The 20262-nt window shown below is 39.4% G+C and overlaps 2 protein-coding genes across 2 annotated transcripts; one reads left to right on the top strand and one right to left on the bottom strand.

The window, feature by feature from the left end:
• Positions 1-647: 647 nt before the first annotated feature.
• On the bottom strand, positions 648-3290 carry LOC306760399 (arsenite methyltransferase). The gene is made up of 10 exons (XM_079246228.1): positions 3191-3290; positions 2699-2832; positions 2232-2382; positions 2021-2157; positions 1864-1933; positions 1696-1777; positions 1475-1606; positions 1260-1402; positions 986-1105; positions 648-784 (listed from the first exon to the last, which is right to left on the bottom strand). Exons 1-10 carry the CDS (start codon positions 3224-3226, stop codon positions 707-709), a joined length of 1083 nt encoding a protein of 360 aa, XP_079102354.1. The 5' UTR covers positions 3227-3290; the 3' UTR covers positions 648-706.
• A 1454-nt stretch (positions 3291-4744) lies between these two features.
• prpf8 (pre-mRNA processing factor 8) lies at positions 4745-19959 on the top strand. The gene is made up of 43 exons (XM_079246519.1): positions 4745-4891; positions 5618-5759; positions 5912-6080; positions 6203-6367; positions 6498-6716; positions 6815-7027; positions 7259-7384; positions 7480-7585; positions 7906-8096; positions 8230-8349; positions 8498-8687; positions 8889-9008; positions 9356-9490; positions 9619-9748; positions 9862-10058; positions 10153-10359; positions 10890-11053; positions 11147-11273; positions 11467-11659; positions 11840-12027; positions 12114-12352; positions 12449-12595; positions 12727-12937; positions 13038-13154; positions 13247-13494; positions 13588-13767; positions 13870-14005; positions 14277-14446; positions 14653-14782; positions 14886-15032; positions 15153-15313; positions 15488-15679; positions 16157-16394; positions 16537-16665; positions 16865-16978; positions 17072-17245; positions 17371-17564; positions 17705-17944; positions 18106-18247; positions 18397-18537; positions 18631-18770; positions 18902-19104; positions 19374-19959. The coding sequence occupies exons 2-43, from the start codon at positions 5627-5629 to the stop codon at positions 19526-19528; spliced, it is 7041 nt and encodes a 2346-aa protein (XP_079102645.1). The 5' UTR covers positions 4745-4891; positions 5618-5626; the 3' UTR covers positions 19529-19959.
• Positions 19960-20262: the final 303 nt, after the last annotated feature.

The raw sequence follows: 20262 nt of genomic DNA, 5'->3' as shown, positions 1-20262 counted from the left end.
TCATACTAATGGAATAGTTTTTTGAATGCGTCATATGTTCTGTGTTGTTCTTTTTTTTCCACCTGGTTGCTCTGACTGTAATGGACTTGCAGCTTTTACAGCTTTGCCTAATGACTGAGGGGTTAGGATACAACCAGTCACCTAGCATTGGAATAAGCAGGTATAGAAAATGGATGGATGGACTCTTAGCAGACTATGGTTCTGTTTTTTAACTTTAAATAATTTTTATTAAATTTTTTCAGATCTAAATAATATTTTCAATATATCTTGCATATTTACACAAAATGAAATTTCTCTGAATGCAAAATAATAACCAAAACTCAGAAATTGACTATTTCTTTTCTGAAATTTTATTGCTGCAAAATCATGTGTGTTTCAGCCTTTGATTTTTATCCATGTAAATGGCTCATTTACATGCGAAACTATTTTCGAACATGTTTGAATTAAACGAAAATAAATGAATTTCTAAATTATAACAATGACTGAAAGGGTAATTGGCACTTTAAAATCTAACTGAACTGAAGTCAACACAGACTCCACTTGGTCCAGGTGCATCCTAGATAATCTGAAAAATCACTTCTTGACAACAACAAATTATTACATTAGTAATTATTACTGACAATGATCATTAAAACATGTGTTTATGTGTTGAAGTGTTTCCTATTCATGTATCTTCAAACTATTTCTTCTGCCTGCAGCAGACAGTTTATTTGCCAAGTTTGGAGTAATGCTTCACAGAGGACCCCCGTTTCTCGGCCAACAGAAATGGGTTGAGGTGGCAGTACTAAGGAAAGAGAAAACAAATTAAAGTTTATCTTCAACCTTATGACTACAAACTTATACTACACAACTGATGTAAAATGTTTTTAATACACACTTGGAAGTTAAATGCTTTAAACTTTACATTTGAAGTCATACTATAAATCATGCAACTATACATAAATGAGATTTAAAACACTGTTACTATAGTAACACAAAGAGCTACCTGGTTTGGCTCCGAGCCGGACTCGTGTTTATCTAGCATCTGGATTTGGAAATCCTTTGAGAATCTGGAACACTGCAGGATTGCTGCCATTTCTTCATTTACCTCCACTGCCTTATCTTTCTGCAAGACAACAAATCCTAACTTTGACTATGCGTACCTTTTATCTTTTATTAAAACTTATGACCTTTTGGACTAGTGAGTATGATATTAATACCGTATCTGTTCTTGTGTAAATATAAACAGGAGGAATGACTGACCTGCCAAAACTTCTCACCTGGAAACAGTGGGATGAATCAAAGTCCAGCTGATTTGGGAACTCTGCCACTGTTCCTTTATAAGTCACAGATGCACTCAACATCACTGGGCGACTGGGCAGTTTAAAGAGCCTGTAAGTGCTTGAAGCATACTTGATGTCACCTGGAAAACACAGCTTCAATGAGCTGCAGAGTGAGTTATTATCTGTTGTTATTTAAACATATCTAATCTTACCTGCTTTTGCTTTGAGCTCACTGTTGTGGACCTCAATGAGGCTTGATGAAACAAGGTGAGGGGTGCTGAAACCAACACTATGGGCCAGTGGAATAAAATCTTTCCAAAACAGGGAACCACCCATTCCCTCACCTAAACAATTAGGGAAATGGATTGTTGTAAGACAATATTGTGTGTCACAGATGCTTCCCTTTTAGATCACTAATGCAATGTTATTTTACCCCACAGGACTGGATCCTGCTTCATGTCATGGGGAATGATGCTGCTGGCATACATGTCACTGAAGTAAAGTTCTCCTCCTTCCTGTGTGAAAACAGAGTAATGAAATACAACGCAATTATTTTTACCTTTTTCTCAGTGAGTCGAGCTACTGGTAACTACCGACTAACCTTTAGGACATCATAGGCTTGTTGTAGCACTGCTTTTTTATCGGGACACAGACAGATTACACAGTTGGATCTGGGATTACAGAAAAAATGAATACTGGTGAATCCATCAAGTTTATTTTAACTGACAAAAGAAACCCAAATATATCTTCAAACATACATCACAACATCCACTGAGTCATTCCGTATGCCTGCCTCATTGAGTTTCTCCATGTATCCTTGGACAAAAGTGACATTGGGCTTTTCATAGCCAAACTTCTTCTGATGATACTCAATGTACTGACGAGATACAGTGATCTAAGGGAATACAAGTGAAATCAGTAGTAAAAATATAGGGGTCAGAGCTGATGTGTCCAGCTGTATGTAATCACCAGCTCCTCTGTCATGTCGATTCCTGTCACATGTCCGGTTGGTCCAACAAGTTTACTAAAGGCAAAACAGTCTCGTCCAGTGCCGCTGCCCAAGTCCAAGACTCTGCATCCCTCGAGCTTTGCTGGAAATGGAAGACCACATCCAAAGAATCTGGAGAAATTTATTTTTGATGACAGCAGATATTACAATTAAAGGGAAGTATCAACTGCAGAGGAAGTGCACAGACTTCTGTCAGTAAAAATGCTCTTTCAAAAATTATATATAATGTATGTATAATCTGCCCTGTCAACACTATAATCAAATAGTGTAATTAATAAATGATTACATTAATATGGAAGAGAAAAAAAGTAGATTGTGACTTAGTCCCTGTTAATATTACCAAAAAATAAATAAAAAAAAAATCTACTAGTTTTCTGTGGTAAAAATTAAATAAAAAGTTAGATGAAGCAGAGTTTTCCAGCTGTACCTTTTGGAAACCTCGGGGTGAACCAAACTCAGAGCTTCTTTGACACTTGTTGGCAGTGGGCTGCAGGACAAACTGCAGGAGGCAGCACTTGTTTGCAAATCACAAGAAGACTCCAGCCGACTGCCATAGTATTTCTGAATGTGTGACATTTGTGTTTCAGTATTATGAGGTCTGATTCAATGTGTAAACTACATCATCACCGCACAAACACATTCGGCAATACTGAAAGATACCAAGAGGTTGTCTGATTTTATTTATTCATAATTAGAACTCTTTTAAAGATTTAACCGTGACATATCTACTCAATGCATTTCAATTTATTAATTTGGTACCCTGCGCTAACAAATAAATATAGAAAAACAGATAATCACGAATCTAATTTAATGGTTTAATGAATAAACAAGTAAATCAAGATAAAAAATACAACACAAGTGAACTTTTCCACAAACTCCAAATGAATATACCTGACGCTTCTGATCTACAATAAAGTACCTTCACGTTTTCCCGGACGTCGTCACTTTCCATCATTTTGCTGTACAACTGAATGCACAAGAAGAGAAAGAAAACTTTGCGTCTCAGTCATAAATGTCTGTGGTCTCAGTTAGGGACTGGGGCGGGGAACAACGCCACTTCCGGTTTTAGAGGTAGCGAGCATCTTCTCCTTCTCACAAACATAGTGACATATCCCATTAAACTACACTGTGTCCACATGTCAGAGTCTATCTACGACCCTTCCTCACATACATTAGAACCTTTACTGGTCACGCTGGTGATCGGTCTATGTAAAATGGCAACGTCACTTGGGCGCAGGCAGTCGCTGCATCGGCACCATACAGACTGTATATAAAAGAGATCAACACTCTTAAAATTTTCTTCAAAAATGGTTGCACTTACAGCTTCAAGTCTACTTATTTCTCTTTTAAAAAACAAAAGTCTTCTTCTTTCCGCAAAGTCTGCCCTTTTGGCTTCTGAATAGAATATTTTCCAGATCCACAGCCGACAGGTTGCCTAAATGTGTGGATCTAAAACATCGGCGCCTTTGATTTATTTTTGGACAGGAAATACTATTTTATGATTTGTATTGGCACAAACTTTCAGAAATTTTGAGTTCTGCTTCAGCTTGAATATTTTTTTCAATCATGATTTGCTTATTTATGTTGTAAATCAAACAGAAACGGATGTATTTAACTTCTGTGTTTCTTAGCTACAAATAATTTTATTAACAAATGTTTTGAATAACTTTTAAGTGATTTGCAGTACATATACATTTGGCATACCAAAAAACACCAGTAGAAATAAAATCCCATGTGATTTACACATACAGTATTGAACAACAACAAATAAATAAATAAATAAAAAAATAAAAAAAATTGTAATAGCCCAATACCTATTTATATGGATGAATGTTAAAGCCTTTTTTAAGGTCTAGAAATTTTTTTTAAAGATTGCTGCTTTCTCCTCAGATTTTCAGTTCAGTCATTGTACTAATTTACAGAACTACATTTATTTGCTTTTCTTTGTTTTTCAACAATTTAACACTGATCAATAGCTTTTGTGAGCATTAAAAAAGTAATCCAACTTTTTTTGGAAGTTAACAACTTAGCAAAGAACCACACTTGTTTGGCAATATATGAAAAAAGGATGTAACTTGTGACTTCAGCACCGCGTTTTAAGTTCAACTAAATGTAAATAAAGCTAAATGAAAATAGGGGACTTGCCAATCATTGTACATAGGTAAATTAGTTTAGATATAGCATTTACATGCTGACAATAAAAATCAATGCATTGTTATGGGACCATACTTTCCTTTTTTATAACAATATTTCATGGCTTTTTTTCTGCCGGTCAAACCCTGCAGTATGCACTCCAACTCAACAGGTGGGAGTAGTGTACCAGAAACGGAGTCATCCGGGTATTAAATTTAGCGCCTGTTCATTATTTGCGTAGTTTTTCCAACGTAGAGACAAGTCATTTAGACGTAAGAGTCATTGTAAGCACCGTAGATGTAGACTGTGAATCCCGCCGAGATGCGTTCATCGTGAGTTATTCGTCGTGCGTTTTGTGGAAACAGTTCAATACACCGACACGGAAGAACACCGATAATACGGCTGTGAACGAAAGGAAAATGTTGTAGTTATTTGTTTTGAGTGAATCTAGATTGTGTTCCGTGTTAGGAAACTGTCTGGAGCGAAGGTAAGAAAATATGTGGTGTTGCAGACGCTTTGGTTTTTGTTGCATATCGTGCATTAGCTAGCTGTTAAGCTAACGTTAGCAAATGACTACTCCACGCTTGGCCTAAAGGCAGTCATTGTTGTATTACAGGACTTTAAATGATGAAGCTTTTTCATATGCAATTTATTATTTCACTCTTTTAATGTGAAATTGACTTAACCTTTAAAATCTGGCTTGCAAAAGGTAAATTCTGTTATTTCTAGTAATGTGAAAATTTTAGATGATCCTGCTTGTGGAAGCCATGTTGAGCGAAGGAGCTAACGTAACAAGCATGGGCTAATAGTTACGCAAAGGTGTTACCGTCATCTAACTGTATTTAGATGAAAACTCACAATATTATCCAACTTGGGATACATGGGGTCGGCTTTTTTTTCTTTCTTTTTTGTACATATTCGTATTAAAGTATTGCAGATTGTAATGACAAAGTTCTTTGAATCCCGAAAGCTAACTTTACAAGCATCATGTTAATGTGTTTTCCACGACAGACAACTATTAAAAAAAAAAAAAAAAAAAAAAAAAAAAAAAAAATATATATATATATATATATATATATATATATATATATATATATATGTTTGATTTATATCTGTATATCTCGTTGTATTTAAATGTAGAAGTATGATGTATCGGGTATAAAAAGCTTTCTTTTGGTGTGTGTGTGTGTGTTTTTATTTATTTATCTATTAGCGACCAACCATGGCAGCTGCATTTCCGTACAGAGGTGTCCCACCAGGGATGCCACCAGTTGTCCCTCCAGGTGTTCCTCCAGGTGTTCCTCCTCCGGTGCCTGTTCCAGATTACATGTCTGAGGAAAAGCTACAGGAGAAAGGTCTTTTTTTTTTTCTTTCTTTTTTTTTTTTTTTTTATACAATTTTTGCTCAGTTCCACTTATTTGTGATATGTTATCATTATATATCCATAACATGTTGAATAAGAAGGGTTGACTTTACAGTTATATTCTAAATGTTTCCCAACCTGCAGCCAGAAAATGGCAGCAGTTACAGGCAAAACGCTATTCAGAAAAGAGGAAGTTTGGCTTTGTGGATGCTCAGAAAGAAGACATGCCACCTGAGCATGTCCGCAAGATCATTCGGGACCATGGAGACATGACCAATAGAAAGTTTCGCCATGACAAGAGGGTCTACCTTGGGTAAAACTGTATTTTACTTAAATAATAGGTTGATTCAAAAGCTTAAAATAATTTAATTTGATCAATAAGTTATATCATATTTACTTCACACTTCATCTGCGGTCTTTGCTCTTCCTTAATAGTGCCCTCAAATACATGCCCCATGCTGTGCTGAAGTTGCTGGAAAACATGCCAATGCCTTGGGAGCAGATTCGAGATGTACCCGTCCTGTACCATATTACTGGAGCCATTTCTTTTGTAAATGAAATCCCATGGGTCATAGAGCCAGTCTACATTGCCCAGTGGGGGTAAGAGAAAATACTTTGGTATTCTGTATTTCAGTTTCTCAGTTTGTTTTGTGTGGTTATTCACCTGAGAGATGCATATCAAGTGCACTTTGAGTTTTATTTGTCATTGATATTTTTTATCTGATCCTAGCACCATGTGGATCATGATGCGCCGTGAGAAGCGTGATCGACGACACTTCAAAAGGATGCGCTTTCCACCATTTGATGATGAAGAGCCGCCGCTGGACTACGCTGACAACATCCTTGATGTGGAACCCCTGGAGGCCATCCAAATGGAGCTTGACCCTGAGGAAGATTCCTCAGTTGTTGAGTGGTTCTATGAACACCAGCCCCTCAAAGACACTGCCAAGTGAGTCTTTACATTTTCCAAATCCTACAGTCTAAAAATTCTGCATCCTTTGCAGACATTTAGATTGAAAAATAAAATGTAATTTATGTCCTGTTTAGGTTTGTGAACGGCACCACCTATCGGCGCTGGCAGTTCACGCTGCCCATGATGTCAACGCTGTACCGTCTGGCCAATCAGCTTCTGACAGATCTTGTGGATTACAACTACTTTTATCTGTTTGACCTGAAGGCCTTCTTTACTTCCAAGGCCCTAAATATGGCTATCCCTGGAGGGCCAAAGTTTGAGCCCCTGGTCAGAGACATCAATCTCCAGTACGTACTGTAATCAGTTTAAAACAGTGTACTTGCATTCTCTTGACGCTGTGCAAGCCTGCTGCCTTGAATAATTTTGGCTTGTTCATCAGCAATTATGTTTAGGTTTGTTATTGTTCAGGAACCTTCTTTTTCTTTCTTGAACATGTTTAGTAAACCACCATCATCCTTTAAAATAAGAACAATACTAAAAGTTTTTTGCTTTTTCTTATCTTTCTGTATGAATAACAGAGATGAAGACTGGAATGAGTTCAATGACATCAACAAAATCATCATCCGACAGCCCATCAGGACAGAGTACAAAATCGCCTTCCCCTACTTGTACAACAACTTGCCGCACCATGTGCACCTCACTTGGTAAAAACTTCTTAAATCTATTCTTGTCAAAACACAAGTTATTTATTATAGGTAATTTATACCTTAACTGGGCTATCCTGTTTCTCATTCTGCAGGTATCATACACCAAATGTGGTGTTTATTAAGACTGAGGATCCAGATCTTCCAGCCTTCTACTTTGACCCTCTCATCAACCCCATTTCTCACAGACATTCTGTCAAGGTTTGTGTTGAAAATGATCTGCCTCCTGTTTTGGACGTCATTGGAAAAATACATTCTCATTTAAAAAAAAAAAAAAAAAAAAAGATTTAAATTAAAATTCTCATACAAAGGCGCACTTACGTTTGTCTGCTTGACTGTGCCTAAGAATGGGAGGAATAATAAAATGAATAGTGGCCTATTTCTGACTTAGCTGTAGATGATTACTCACCATTGAGATATTGCATGTAATTATAGAATATTTACATGAATTATGCAAGTTGTATTTCAAGAAGTTTACATTTTTATTTATTTTAAATTATGCCTTCCCCAAACCAACTCAGAGTCAGGAGCCTCTCCCCGATGATGATGAGGAATTTGAGCTTCCTGAGTATGTGGAACCATTCCTCAAAGAGACCCCACTGTACACTGACAACACAGCTAATGGCATTGCTCTGCTTTGGGCTCCGAGACCTTTCAATCTCCGCTCTGGCCGCACAAGACGAGCCATTGACATTCCCCTGATAAAGAACTGGTGAGCCAACAGTTACATTCAAACACGTTAATCTTTTCTATTTTCCTGATTTAATTAGCTAAGTTGGATATGTGTAAAAATTACCTTGTTTATCTCGTTGTCATATTAATAGTTTTATTTATTTATTCTACAGGTATAGAGAGCATTGTCCTGCTGGACAGCCTGTGAAAGTGCGGGTGTCATACCAGAAACTTCTGAAGTACTATGTACTCAATGCTCTTAAACACAGACCACCCAAAGCTCAGAAGAAGAGGTGACTATAGAAACTAATTTATTTATTTTGTTTACTCTGCACATACAGTTGCCTTTGTATGAAATATTTGACATGTGATTGGAAGTTGCTTGTTCATCTGGCAGTTCTTTAGTTCATTAAAAGGAAATTTTTAATCTGTGTTTTTCAGGTACCTCTTCCGTTCCTTCAAAGCCACAAAGTTCTTTCAGTCCACCAAGCTGGACTGGGTGGAGGTTGGTCTGCAGGTGTGCAGACAAGGTTACAACATGCTGAATCTGCTCATCCACCGTAAGAACCTCAACTACCTGCATCTGGACTACAATTTCAACCTCAAGCCTGTCAAGACGCTAACCACAAAGGTAAAGTTTTCAGCATAGAGCCGCTTGTTTTTTTAAACTGATTCAGTCATGTTTAATTAAAATGAACTTAAGTTATTATTCATATTTAGAAGTCACTCTTTTCTTTCTTTTCATTGAAATGAAATGTTTGTCTCAATGGACAGCAATATTTACTGTTTTAATCCATTTTGGTTACATTTTTTGTTCTTTTCTTTTCTCCAGGAGCGAAAGAAGTCCAGATTTGGAAATGCTTTCCATTTGTGCAGAGAAGTGCTGCGTCTAAGCAAACTGGTAGTGGACAGCCATGTGCAGTACAGATTGGGAAATGTTGATGCCTTCCAGGTTGGTTTTATACAAGTTTGTACAGTTTACTCCATTTTATCTGAGTGCAAATTATAATCATCTACAGTTTGAGACATTGTGTTCATTGTGTATCTTGTGTTGAACTGAAGTGTAGAGGGCTTCTTTTGTTAAGAGTGATGTTCTTCTATTAAAAAGAAAAGATATTTGCACAATTAGCTCTATGGAAACCAGAAAAATGTGATTTTGATGAGAAACTGTTTTGAGATTGATAATTTCCTGTTACCCTATGTCAGTGGCCATTATTGATCTGTTTTGCATCATAATAAAGACCACCTTGACCATTGTATTAATAGGTGATTTCACAGTACATTGCTATTGTGTCATAGTTGGCTGACGGGTTGCAGTACATCTATGCCCATGTGGGACAACTGACAGGCATGTACCGCTACAAGTACAAGCTGATGAGACAGATCCGGATGTGCAAAGACCTGAAGCATCTCATCTACTACCGCTTCAACACTGTAAGGAAACTTGGTTTTGGGAGATATTCTGTGACTATCACATTTAAAGAGTTATTATTATAATTATTTTTTTAAAGTTTCTCCAGCGCTGTAAACATCTACTGTGTCTCTCATGTGTTGTGAATTAGGGCCCTGTGGGCAAGGGTCCAGGTTGTGGATTCTGGGCTCCTGGGTGGCGAGTGTGGCTCTTCTTCATGAGGGGAATTACTCCACTTTTGGAAAGGTGGCTTGGGAATCTGCTGGCCAGGCAGTTTGAAGGTATGGCTACATACATCAAATATTAGTTGAGAAAAACATTTGCACGTTTACACATATTACATGGGGGAAGTGTGGCACTTTCTGTAGCAGCAGTGTTCTCTTTGCCACAACAGGGAGACACTCTAAGGGGGTGGCAAAGACTGTGACCAAGCAGCGTGTGGAGTCTCACTTTGACCTGGAGTTGCGTGCTGCAGTGATGCATGACATTCTGGATATGATGCCAGAGGGTATCAAACAGAACAAAGCCAGAACCATCCTGCAGCATCTGAGTGAGTCCTGGAGGTGCTGGAAAGCAAACATCCCATGGAAGGTCAGTGCACAACTGGAATCACTTTAACTGAGTAATAGTGGATTCTTTAGATTAATGTTTTGGGGGTTTTTTCCATCCCCCTATCTACCTTCAGGTACCAGGCCTCCCCACTCCCATAGAGAACATGATCCTGCGTTATGTGAAGGCCAAAGCTGACTGGTGGACGAACACAGCTCACTACAACCGTGAGCGAATCCGTCGTGGAGCCACTGTGGACAAGACTGTGTGCAAGAAGAACCTGGGCAGATTGACCCGTCTGTACCTGAAAGCTGAGCAGGAAAGACAGCACAACTACCTGAAGGTAACATGAGTGAAAGCTGCTCTTTTTCATTCTGTGGTTTTAAAAAAAATCTCCTGATTTAATGAGGTTGTTTTTGTCATTGAACTAAAAAAAAAATGAAGCTGTAATAAGATTTTTTTTTTCCTCTTATCCATCAAAACAAGCTGAAGTTTGTACTTTTACATTTTTTGCATTTACTGTTTGGCTCCATGTGTTGCAAAATGTTTGCCTACTTTGACAAACTGGGGAAAAAAAAGCTTACTCACTGTGAAGTTATTTTATGTTTGAGATTCCTCTTACAAAGGCGCACTTGCATTGGTCTGCTTGCCTGTGCGTAAGAACTGGAGGAATAGAAAAATGAATGGTGATCCTATAATTGCTGGCTGCAGTGGCAGTTAGCTCCTCACTGTTCAGATATTCACTTTGACCATTTATGTTTTGGATTAAAATAAAAAAACAAACAAATAAATGTTACTGGTCCAGACTTTAATATTTTAGCCTTTAATTTTACATTTTGATTTGTTATTTATAGATTTTTTTTCTGTTGACAGGATGGCCCCTACATCACAGCAGAAGAGGCTGTGGCCATTTACACCACAACTGTGCACTGGCTGGAGAGTCGGCGGTTCTCTCCCATCCCTTTCCCCCCGCTGTCCTACAAACATGACACCAAGCTGCTGATCCTGGCCCTGGAGAGACTCAAAGAGGCATACAGGTGAACATGATTGAAACATGGTCAAATTTAATCAGCAAATGTTTTAGACAAACTATAATGTGTTTAATATAATTTGAACTTTTTGTGTCCTAGTGTGAAGTCTCGTCTGAACCAAAGTCAGAGAGAGGAGCTGGGCCTAATAGAGCAGGCCTATGACAACCCTCATGAGGCCCTTTCCAGGATCAAACGTCACCTTCTTACACAGAGGGCATTCAAAGAGGTTAGCACAGAGTCGTACAGCTACTGAAGAAGAATTTAGTCTAAAATTGACACTTATTAAAAACAAGAATTTGACAGCTTTTTCAAGATAATTTACTGGTCAAACTATATTTGTAATCTCCCAGGAAATGTTTTCCTAAAAGATTGTTTAATTTTTTTCCTTAGAAGTTTCAGAACATTTTCTTCTGTTTCAGGTTGGTATTGAGTTCATGGACTTGTACAGCCACCTGGTGCCAGTGTATGATGTGGAACCCCTGGAGAAAATCACTGATGCCTATCTGGACCAGTACCTGTGGTACGAGGCAGATAAGAGACGTCTTTTCCCACCTTGGATCAAGCCTGCTGATACCGAACCACCACCACTGCTGGTGTACAAGTGGTGCCAAGGTGATGCTCATTTTAATATTTTTTTATACATAAAAAAGATCTGTTGTATAATGTCCATTACTATTTATAAACACGGATAGAAATAAAAACATAAATTTAGTTTTATGCAGACACCGGTTCACATATGCTTTCTGAAACCTGAAGCTTGCCTCTTCTAAAAGCTGTTTATATTTTTCTAAGGCATCAACAACCTGCAAGATGTGTGGGAAACAGCAGAGGGAGAGTGCAATGTGATGCTGGAGTCCCGCTATGAGAAGATGTATGAGAAGATTGATTTGACATTGCTCAACAGACTCTTGCGTCTTATTGTGGATCACAACATTGCTGATTACATGACAGCCAAGAACAATGTGGTCATAAACTACAAGGTGAGCCTTCAGTTGTTTAAAAAGATCCTTTGTCAAAAGTTTTATGAATTCGAGTTTGGCATCTATTTTCCTCTTTGTTCACAAAGGACATGAACCACACCAACTCTTACGGCATCATCAGAGGGCTCCAGTTTGCCTCGTTCATCGTGCAGTATTATGGCCTTGTGATGGACCTGCTGGTACTCGGCTTGCACCGTGCCAGTGAGATGGCTGGCCCCCCTCAGATGCCCAATGACTTCCTCAGTTTTCAAGATACTGCCACAGAGAGTGCCCATCCCATCCGACTGTACTGTCGCTACATCGACCGCATACACATCTTTTTCAGGTGAGCTAGAATAACTGAGCTATTAAAATCCTCTCTGACTGATGTTTTTTGTCGAAACCGTATCAGAAAATGAGAATTGTTACATTCTGCTTCCAGGTTTTCTGCTGATGAGGCCAGGGATCTGATTCAGCGGTATCTGACAGAGCATCCAGACCCCAACAATGAGAACATAGTGGGGTACAACAACAAGAAATGCTGGCCTCGTGATGCCCGCATGAGACTTATGAAGCACGATGTCAACCTGTGAGTTTATGATCAGATGTTTGAATCACAGCTGGTGATTTATTGAATTAAATCCTATTCTTTGTAGAAATTGATTTGTTTAGGAGTATTACCAAAGATTTTAAGGAAATTCTGATCTTAATTTTCCCCAGTGGACGTGCAGTGTTCTGGGACATCAAGAACCGCCTGCCCAGGTCTGTGACTACAGTCCAGTGGGAGAACAGCTTTGTGTCTGTCTACAGCAAAGACAACCCCAACCTGCTCTTCAACATGTGTGGCTTTGAGTGCCGCATCCTGCCCAAGTGCCGTACCAGCTATGAAGAGTTTACTCACAAGGATGGTGTCTGGAACCTGCAGAATGAAGTGAGGAATAAGCCGAGGCATTGATGGTCACTTTCACACCAAACACCTGCTGCTGTTTTTTAAAAATACATCTTATCTCCTGTTGTATTAACTCATTCAGGTGACTAAAGAGAGGACTGCCCAGTGTTTCCTCCGTGTGGATGATGAATCAATGCAGCGCTTCCACAATAGAGTGCGTCAAATTCTGATGGCCTCTGGATCCACCACTTTCACAAAGGTCAGCAGAATAGAAACCTAGCTGCCTACACACACGTTAAAGAGAAAATAAAGTCTTAATACAAAGTCAGTATATCTTGTTTTTACTTCCAGATTGTGAATAAATGGAACACGGCTCTGATTGGTTTGATGACGTACTTCCGTGAGGCTGTGGTCAACACCCAGGAGCTCCTGGACTTGCTGGTGAAATGTGAGAACAAAATTCAGACCCGTATCAAGATCGGACTGAACTCCAAGATGCCTAGCCGCTTTCCTCCAGTGGTTTTCTACACCCCTAAAGAGTTGGGTGGCCTTGGCATGTTGTCAATGGGTCATGTGCTGATCCCACAGTCTGACCTGCGGTAAGGACCCACACATCTCCGAAAACATTGCCTCTTGTCTTTATCTGTGGTGCTTCAGCAAGTTACTCATTAATTTGTCTTTTGCTTTACCAGGTGGTCCAAGCAAACAGATGTGGGCATCACTCACTTCAGATCTGGAATGAGCCATGAAGAAGACCAGCTCATTCCCAACTTGTATCGTTATATTCAGCCGTGGGAGAGCGAGTTCATTGACTCACAGAGGGTCTGGGCCGAGTACGCCCTCAAGAGACAGGAAGCTATTGCCCAGAACAGGTATCCTCTAAGACGACTCAGCAGTGCTGACTTCTTATGTTCTTTTACTATACTTTCATAATAAATGTTATTTTGAATTGAGTAAAATGCTTTGTCTGTCAGACGTTTGACTCTGGAGGACTTGGAGGACTCGTGGGACAGAGGAATACCCCGTATCAACACGCTTTTCCAGAAAGACAGACACACACTGGCCTATGACAAAGGATGGAGAGTCAGAACAGATTTCAAGCAGTACCAGGTATGAAGATGCTTTTGATGTATTCATAAGAGAAAATGTCCTAGATAAACAAAGTTTAGTATATTGTACATGTAATAGTTCAGAAATTTGTCTGCAAGGAAGATTTTAAAAAAACCTACTTGCCTGTCTGGACCTGTTATCTGAGACACACCTCGTTTTCATCTAAGTATTTTATTAACAGTAATATATTTGTCTCTGTAAATATATTTTTAAATCTTGTCATGAAAACCATTGTGCACCTACTGACGAAGCTTGTCCGTCTGGAGTGCAGGTGCTGAAGCAGAATCCTTTCTGGTGGACTCACCAGAGGCATGACGGTAAGCTGTGGAACCTGAACAACTACCGCACAGACATGATCCAGGCTCTGGGTGGCGTGGAGGGTATCCTGGAGCACACACTCTTCAAAGGCACTTATTTCCCCACCTGGGAGGGTCTCTTCTGGTAAGTGCACTTAAACACAAGAACAACAGTAGCTCATTTTAAGTACCTATTGAAGAGATGGGGGAAAGTACTCTGTGCTTCTTGTTGATCAAATAAACTTGATGCTAGTTTGTTCCTGTTTAGTTTTAGTCTGCTCTAATTCCTAATTTTTAAGAAACATTTCTTAAGTGAATTTATGGAAACTCAAATGACCTTTTGTGTTTCAGGGAAAAAGCCAGTGGTTTTGAGGAGTCCATGAAATGGAAGAAGCTGACTAACGCTCAGAGGTCTGGTCTCAACCAAATCCCCAACCGTCGCTTCACACTCTGGTGGTCACCAACAATCAACAGAGCCAACGTTAGTCCAACTAGCGACTATTGACTAAGATGATTTCATTTTCTGTTGTGCTCAAGAGTCTGTACTTAACATTGTTTCCTTTATTTATTTATTTTTTTTCTAGGTCTATGTAGGTTTCCAAGTGCAGCTTGACCTAACGGGAATCTTCATGCACGGCAAGATTCCCACTCTGAAGATCTCCCTCATCCAGATCTTCAGGGCTCACTTGTGGCAGAAGATTCACGAGAGCATTGTCATGGATCTCTGTCAGGTAGATTCAGAACATTTACTGTACTTATACTTTGTGTAATTTGGGGCAATTTATCACTTGTCAAAAAAAAGCCCAAAACACTTCTTCTTGTTTAAATAAAGTTCTGTATTTGGTTTACAGGTGTTTGACCAGGAGCTAGATGCTTTGGAGATTGAGACAGTACAGAAGGAGACCATCCATCCCAGGAAATCCTACAAGATGAACTCATCCTGTGCAGACATCCTCCTCTTTGCATCATACAAGTGGAATGTCTCCAGACCATCTCTGCTTGCTGATTCAAAGTATGACTTTTGGAGTAACATTTATATAACTACATTTTTTTATTACCAAGTTGCACTGTAATCTGTGACATGTAATCTGAGTTATAACAATACTTTTGCTTCTTAAGGTGCCATAATAAAATGTACATTTACATGTTTTTTGTGTGAATAAAAATGTTAAATGTCACCCTGCAGGGATGTGATGGACAGCACCACCACACAGAAATACTGGATTGACATTCAGCTTCGCTGGGGTGACTATGACTCCCATGACATTGAGCGTTATGCCAGGGCCAAGTTCTTGGACTACACCACTGACAACATGAGTATCTATCCCTCCCCCACTGGAGTGCTCATTGCTATTGACCTGGCGTACAACCTCCACAGGTGCCAATTGTTGTGTTCTCAAATTTGAATGAATTTTTTAACTTAATTTTTTACTTTCTTTTGGTTTCCACTTAATTCAGTTTTTTAAGTCAGAGTAAAATACTTTTTTTGTTTAATTTACTTCATTTGACTCTGTCACTAAAGAACTGATATATCAAGTAATGTTGCTCTGATTTATAGCACTATATTATGGTTTCCTGGCAACAGCAGGGAAGAAAGAAGAGCTTGTTCAGTGACAGCTGACAGCATTGCTTGCATTTTGGTGTCTGCTTGTTTGTCTGATAGTGTGTTCCTCAGCTGTCTTGAAAGTCTTCACAGTACCTTTCAAAGTACTTGTATGTAAATACAACAGTTTGAGGCACGAAGAGTGTCTTTCTTGGTCCTCCGCTGGTCTATGTGGAGTCATTTGTAGATTTGTCAGTTTTTCATTGTAGATAAAAATCAATCCTCAATCCTGTCTTTTAAATTTTTTTGTAGTGCTTATGGTAACTGGTTCCCTGGAAGCAAGCCTCTGATTCAACAGGCCATGGCCAAGATCATGAAGGCCAATCCTGCTCTGTATGTGCTGAGAGAGCGCATCCGCAAAGGTCTGCAGCTGTACTCCTCTGAGCCCACTGAGCCCTACCTGTCCTCACAGAACTACGGTGAACTCTTTTCCAACCAGATCATCTGGTTTGTGGATGATACCAATGTGTACAGAGTCACTATTCACAAGGTGAGAGTTTTTGTGATATAAATCTATTTGTAGGTTGTAAATTCACAGTCTGCAAACAGCTTTTGTCCGGAAATATACTAAAATGATTTTTTTTTTTTGTTGTTTTAATCTGGTGACTTGAATTCCTCATCTTTTCCAACAGACCTTTGAGGGTAACTTGACAACAAAGCCCATCAATGGAGCCATTTTCATCTTTAATCCCAGGACTGGTCAGCTCTTCCTCAAGATCATTCACACATCTGTGTGGGCTGGACAGAAACGTCTGGGACAGGTGCAGAGACTTACGTTTCTATACAAAACACTTGAATACTCTTAGTTCAAAGGTTTTGTTTTGATAAAGTTTCTAATTATGATATGACATACATTCATGGCATTATACCCTTTCAGGTGAATGCTTACATTCTTAGTTATAATACAGCATTGTCTATTTTTTACTAAACATTTGAACTTCTCCTTTTTTAAATGTCTAGCTGGCCAAGTGGAAAACAGCTGAAGAAGTTGCTGCCCTGATTCGCTCCCTCCCTGTGGAAGAACAGCCAAAACAGATCATTGTAACCAGAAAAGGCATGCTGGATCCTCTGGAGGTTTGATGCTTATAACAGCTAGATGATTTGTAAATTTTGATGGGAGCATCTATTTAGATTTTGAAAGTCAAAGCCATACTTGATGTCTTTCAGGTCCACTTGCTCGACTTCCCAAACATTGTGATTAAGGGCTCAGAGTTGCAGCTGCCCTTCCAGGCCTGTCTGAAGGTGGAGAAGTTTGGAGATCTCATCCTGAAGGCTACAGAACCACAGATGGTGCTGTTCAATCTTTATGATGATTGGCTGAAGACGATCTCCTCGTACACAGTGAGTTTCTCACCAAACCCAAGTCTTAATTTTCATTATATCAAACAATGGTTAAGCTTTAAATTTTGTGAAATGAAAATACTTCCCTGTTTAAATAGCTGTTTTATTGTCTGCTCTTCTTCTAGGCTTTCTCTCGACTCATCCTGATCCTCAGAGCGCTCCATGTCAATAATGACCGGGCCAAGGTGATCCTGAAACCAGACAAAACAACCATCACTGAGCCCCATCACATCTGGCCCACACTCACTGATGAGGAGTGGATTAAGGTGGAAGTGCAACTCAAGGATCTCATTCTGGCTGATTATGGCAAAAAGAACAAGTAAGAATTGTTTGAGGGTGATTTAGGATTTAGTTCAAGCAACTGTTGTCATTGCATCACTTTTTAAAAATCTTTATACTCATTTGAAAAGAAATCATCTACACTTGCACTTTGTAGTAAATAGTTTTGTCTCTGTCCAGTGTGAATGTTGCTTCACTGACCCAGTCTGAGATCCGTGATATCATCCTGGGCATGGAGATCTCCGCACCATCACAACAACGTCAGCAAATTGCTGAGATTGAGAAGCAGACCAAAGAACAGTCGCAGCTCACCGCCACACAGACCCGCACTGTTAACAAACATGGGGACGAGATCATCACCTCCACCACATCCAACTACGAGACCCAGACCTTCTCATCTAAGACTGAGTGGAGAGTCAGGTATGCAGGCACTTCCAGTTTGGTTTGGAAACCAGTTATGCACTCAGAGGAGTTGAACCTTGATCCAGAAATGAAGAATAAGCTTTATTGCTTGTTTTGTACATGGCTGACAAGGTGAATATATGTTCCTGTTGGCTATAATTCAATTAATCCTTCCTCAGGGCCATATCTGCAGCCAACCTCCATCTCCGAACAAACCACATCTATGTGTCATCTGATGACATCAAGGAAACTGGTTACACCTACATCTTGCCCAAAAATGTCCTCAAGAAGTTCATCTGCATCTCAGATCTGAGAGCACAGGTATAAATCTGCTGTACTTCACCTCAGATGTGGTAATGAAAAGCCCACTGCTCTGTAATTTTATTCTACTTGAGCAGCCTTTGTCACATCTCAGCAGAGTAATGAAGCAAAAATGTTTCTGCTGATAACTGACCCGTGTGTTATTTTAGATTGCAGGTTACCTCTATGGCACCAGTCCACCAGACAACCCCCAGGTGAAGGAGATTCGTTGTATCGTCATGGTGCCTCAGTGGGGGACACATCAGACCGTCCACCTTCCCAACCAGCTGCCTGGTCATGAATATCTTAAAGTAAGACGCAGAGAGCTTCTCGGTTCAGTTATGCTGATTAATGTCAGATGTTTGTAGGAGCTCTAAAATACACCTTTTTCTTTCATTGCACAGGAAATGGAGCCCCTTGGCTGGATCCACACTCAGCCTAATGAGTCGCCTCAGCTGTCTCCACAAGATGTCACAACCCATGCCAAAATCATGGCTGACAACCCCTCTTGGGATGGAGAAAAGACCATCATAATTACTTGCAGGCAAGTTCCATTTTAAGACAACAACTTTGTTGGATTCTGCTGCATAAATTATTATACTTGGAGCTGCAGAAATTCTCAGCTTGTGATGTAAAATTGAAATGATTGTGAAATCTTTTACTATTTGTTCCCAGCTTCACACCAGGGTCATGCACACTGACAGCCTACAAGCTGACACCTAGTGGGTATGAATGGGGTCGCCAGAATACTGACAAGGGCAACAACCCTAAAGGTTACCTGCCGTCTCACTATGAAAGAGTGCAGATGCTGCTTTCTGATCGCTTCCTGGGCTTCTTCATGGTACCTGGCCAAGTTTCCTGGAATTACAACTTCATGGGTGAGTAGCCTTATGTCATGTTTTATTCTTTGGTATTGGCTGATTGATACCACACCACACATCCTTAATATATTAAGTTGTGACAAACTAATCTGCTCTGTCCAAATGTTATTGTCCATACCTTGTTGTAAATTGCAGTTTAAAATCTCTGAGGTGTCAGGCTGACTTTATATTTAAATGTTAAACAATGGGTTATTCAGACAGGATGTTGTAGGAAGGAAATAAAACTGGCCGGTCAAATTAAAATGATTTTACTTGTCTCACTACAGGTGTGCGCCATGATCCCAACATGAAATATGACCTACAGCTGGCTAACCCCAAAGAGTTCTACCATGAAGTCCATCGGCCCTCGCATTTCCTTAACTTTGCCTCATTGCAAGAAGGAGAAATTTACAATGCTGATCGCGAGGACATGTATGCTTGAGAGCTAGTGCTCTACTCTGGATGCGTTTTGTCGATAGCTCTGCCAGAATCATGTGGAGCCAGTTCAGAACAGCCCTTGTATTATTTTTTTTGAGCACATGTAATTGCGATTTTTGAGAATTTTATGTGAAGGCTTTAGGACCTTTTTAGATTGTTAGTTTTTTCTATAAGTGTTTTTTCTCCAGTCTGAATAGAGTAAGCCTCTGGGTTTTTGTGACTTGTATATCTCAGCATATATGTGCATTTCTGTGTAGCTTTCAGTAACCGATAACTTTGGAAAATTTGAAATTATTTCTGAAGTTTAAAAACCTACTTCCACTGAGAAATGAAATTGAAAGTTGCATTTAGCACCACTCCCTGGCACTGTGCTTTACTGTACATCTTATGACATTGTAGCCTGGGTTTAAATAAAGACTGTTTTCTTTTTTTCCAGATTATTTGTCTTGATCCATCTGAAATGTTCATATAGTGTAAGCAGAGGGGAAGCAAAACTTTTTCTTTCTGATTTTACTGGGGAACTTAATTTGCTTCCCTTTTTCTTAGTATCCAATGCAAACTAAAGTTGTCCTTGTGGTTTGGTTTCACTTGCTCAAAACTTCCTCTTGGATTTTAAACAGTGGATTCCATGCAAGAACTGTAGTTGTATTTCAGTCGAGTTTAATGAAACTTTAATCTTTACTGCCAGTTGTAGTGGATTTTAGTGCAGTTCAGTCATTTGCAAGTTGTGACACAGAT

The sequence above is a fragment of the Telmatherina bonti genome, assembly GCF_933228915.1.
Source record: "Telmatherina bonti genome assembly, chromosome: 9".
Lineage (NCBI taxonomy): Eukaryota > Metazoa > Chordata > Actinopteri > Atheriniformes > Telmatherinidae > Telmatherina > Telmatherina bonti.
The sequence above is the reverse complement of the archived record's forward strand: the minus strand, read 5'-3'. Positions and strand labels throughout refer to the sequence as shown.

Excerpts from the sequence above, each read along its gene's own strand:
- LOC306760399 (XM_079246228.1), bottom strand. The coding sequence starts at position 3,226 with ATGATGGAAAGTGACGACGTCCGGGAAAACGTGAAG. Across the intron at positions 1,934-2,020 it reads GACTCAGTGGATGTTGTGAT|ATCCAACTGTGTAATCTGTC; the intron begins GTATGTTTGAAG and ends CTGTAATCCCAG. Across the intron at positions 1,106-1,259 it reads ATTCATCCCACTGTTTCCAG|AAAGATAAGGCAGTGGAGGT; the intron begins GTGAGAAGTTTT and ends GTTGTCTTGCAG.
- prpf8 (XM_079246519.1), top strand. The coding sequence starts at position 5,627 with ATGGCAGCTGCATTTCCGTACAGAGGTGTCCCACCAGGGATGCCACCA. Across the intron at positions 11,660-11,839 it reads GGTGTACAAGTGGTGCCAAG|GCATCAACAACCTGCAAGAT; the intron begins GTGATGCTCATT and ends TATTTTTCTAAG. Across the intron at positions 16,666-16,864 it reads GACAGAAACGTCTGGGACAG|CTGGCCAAGTGGAAAACAGC; the intron begins GTGCAGAGACTT and ends TTAAATGTCTAG.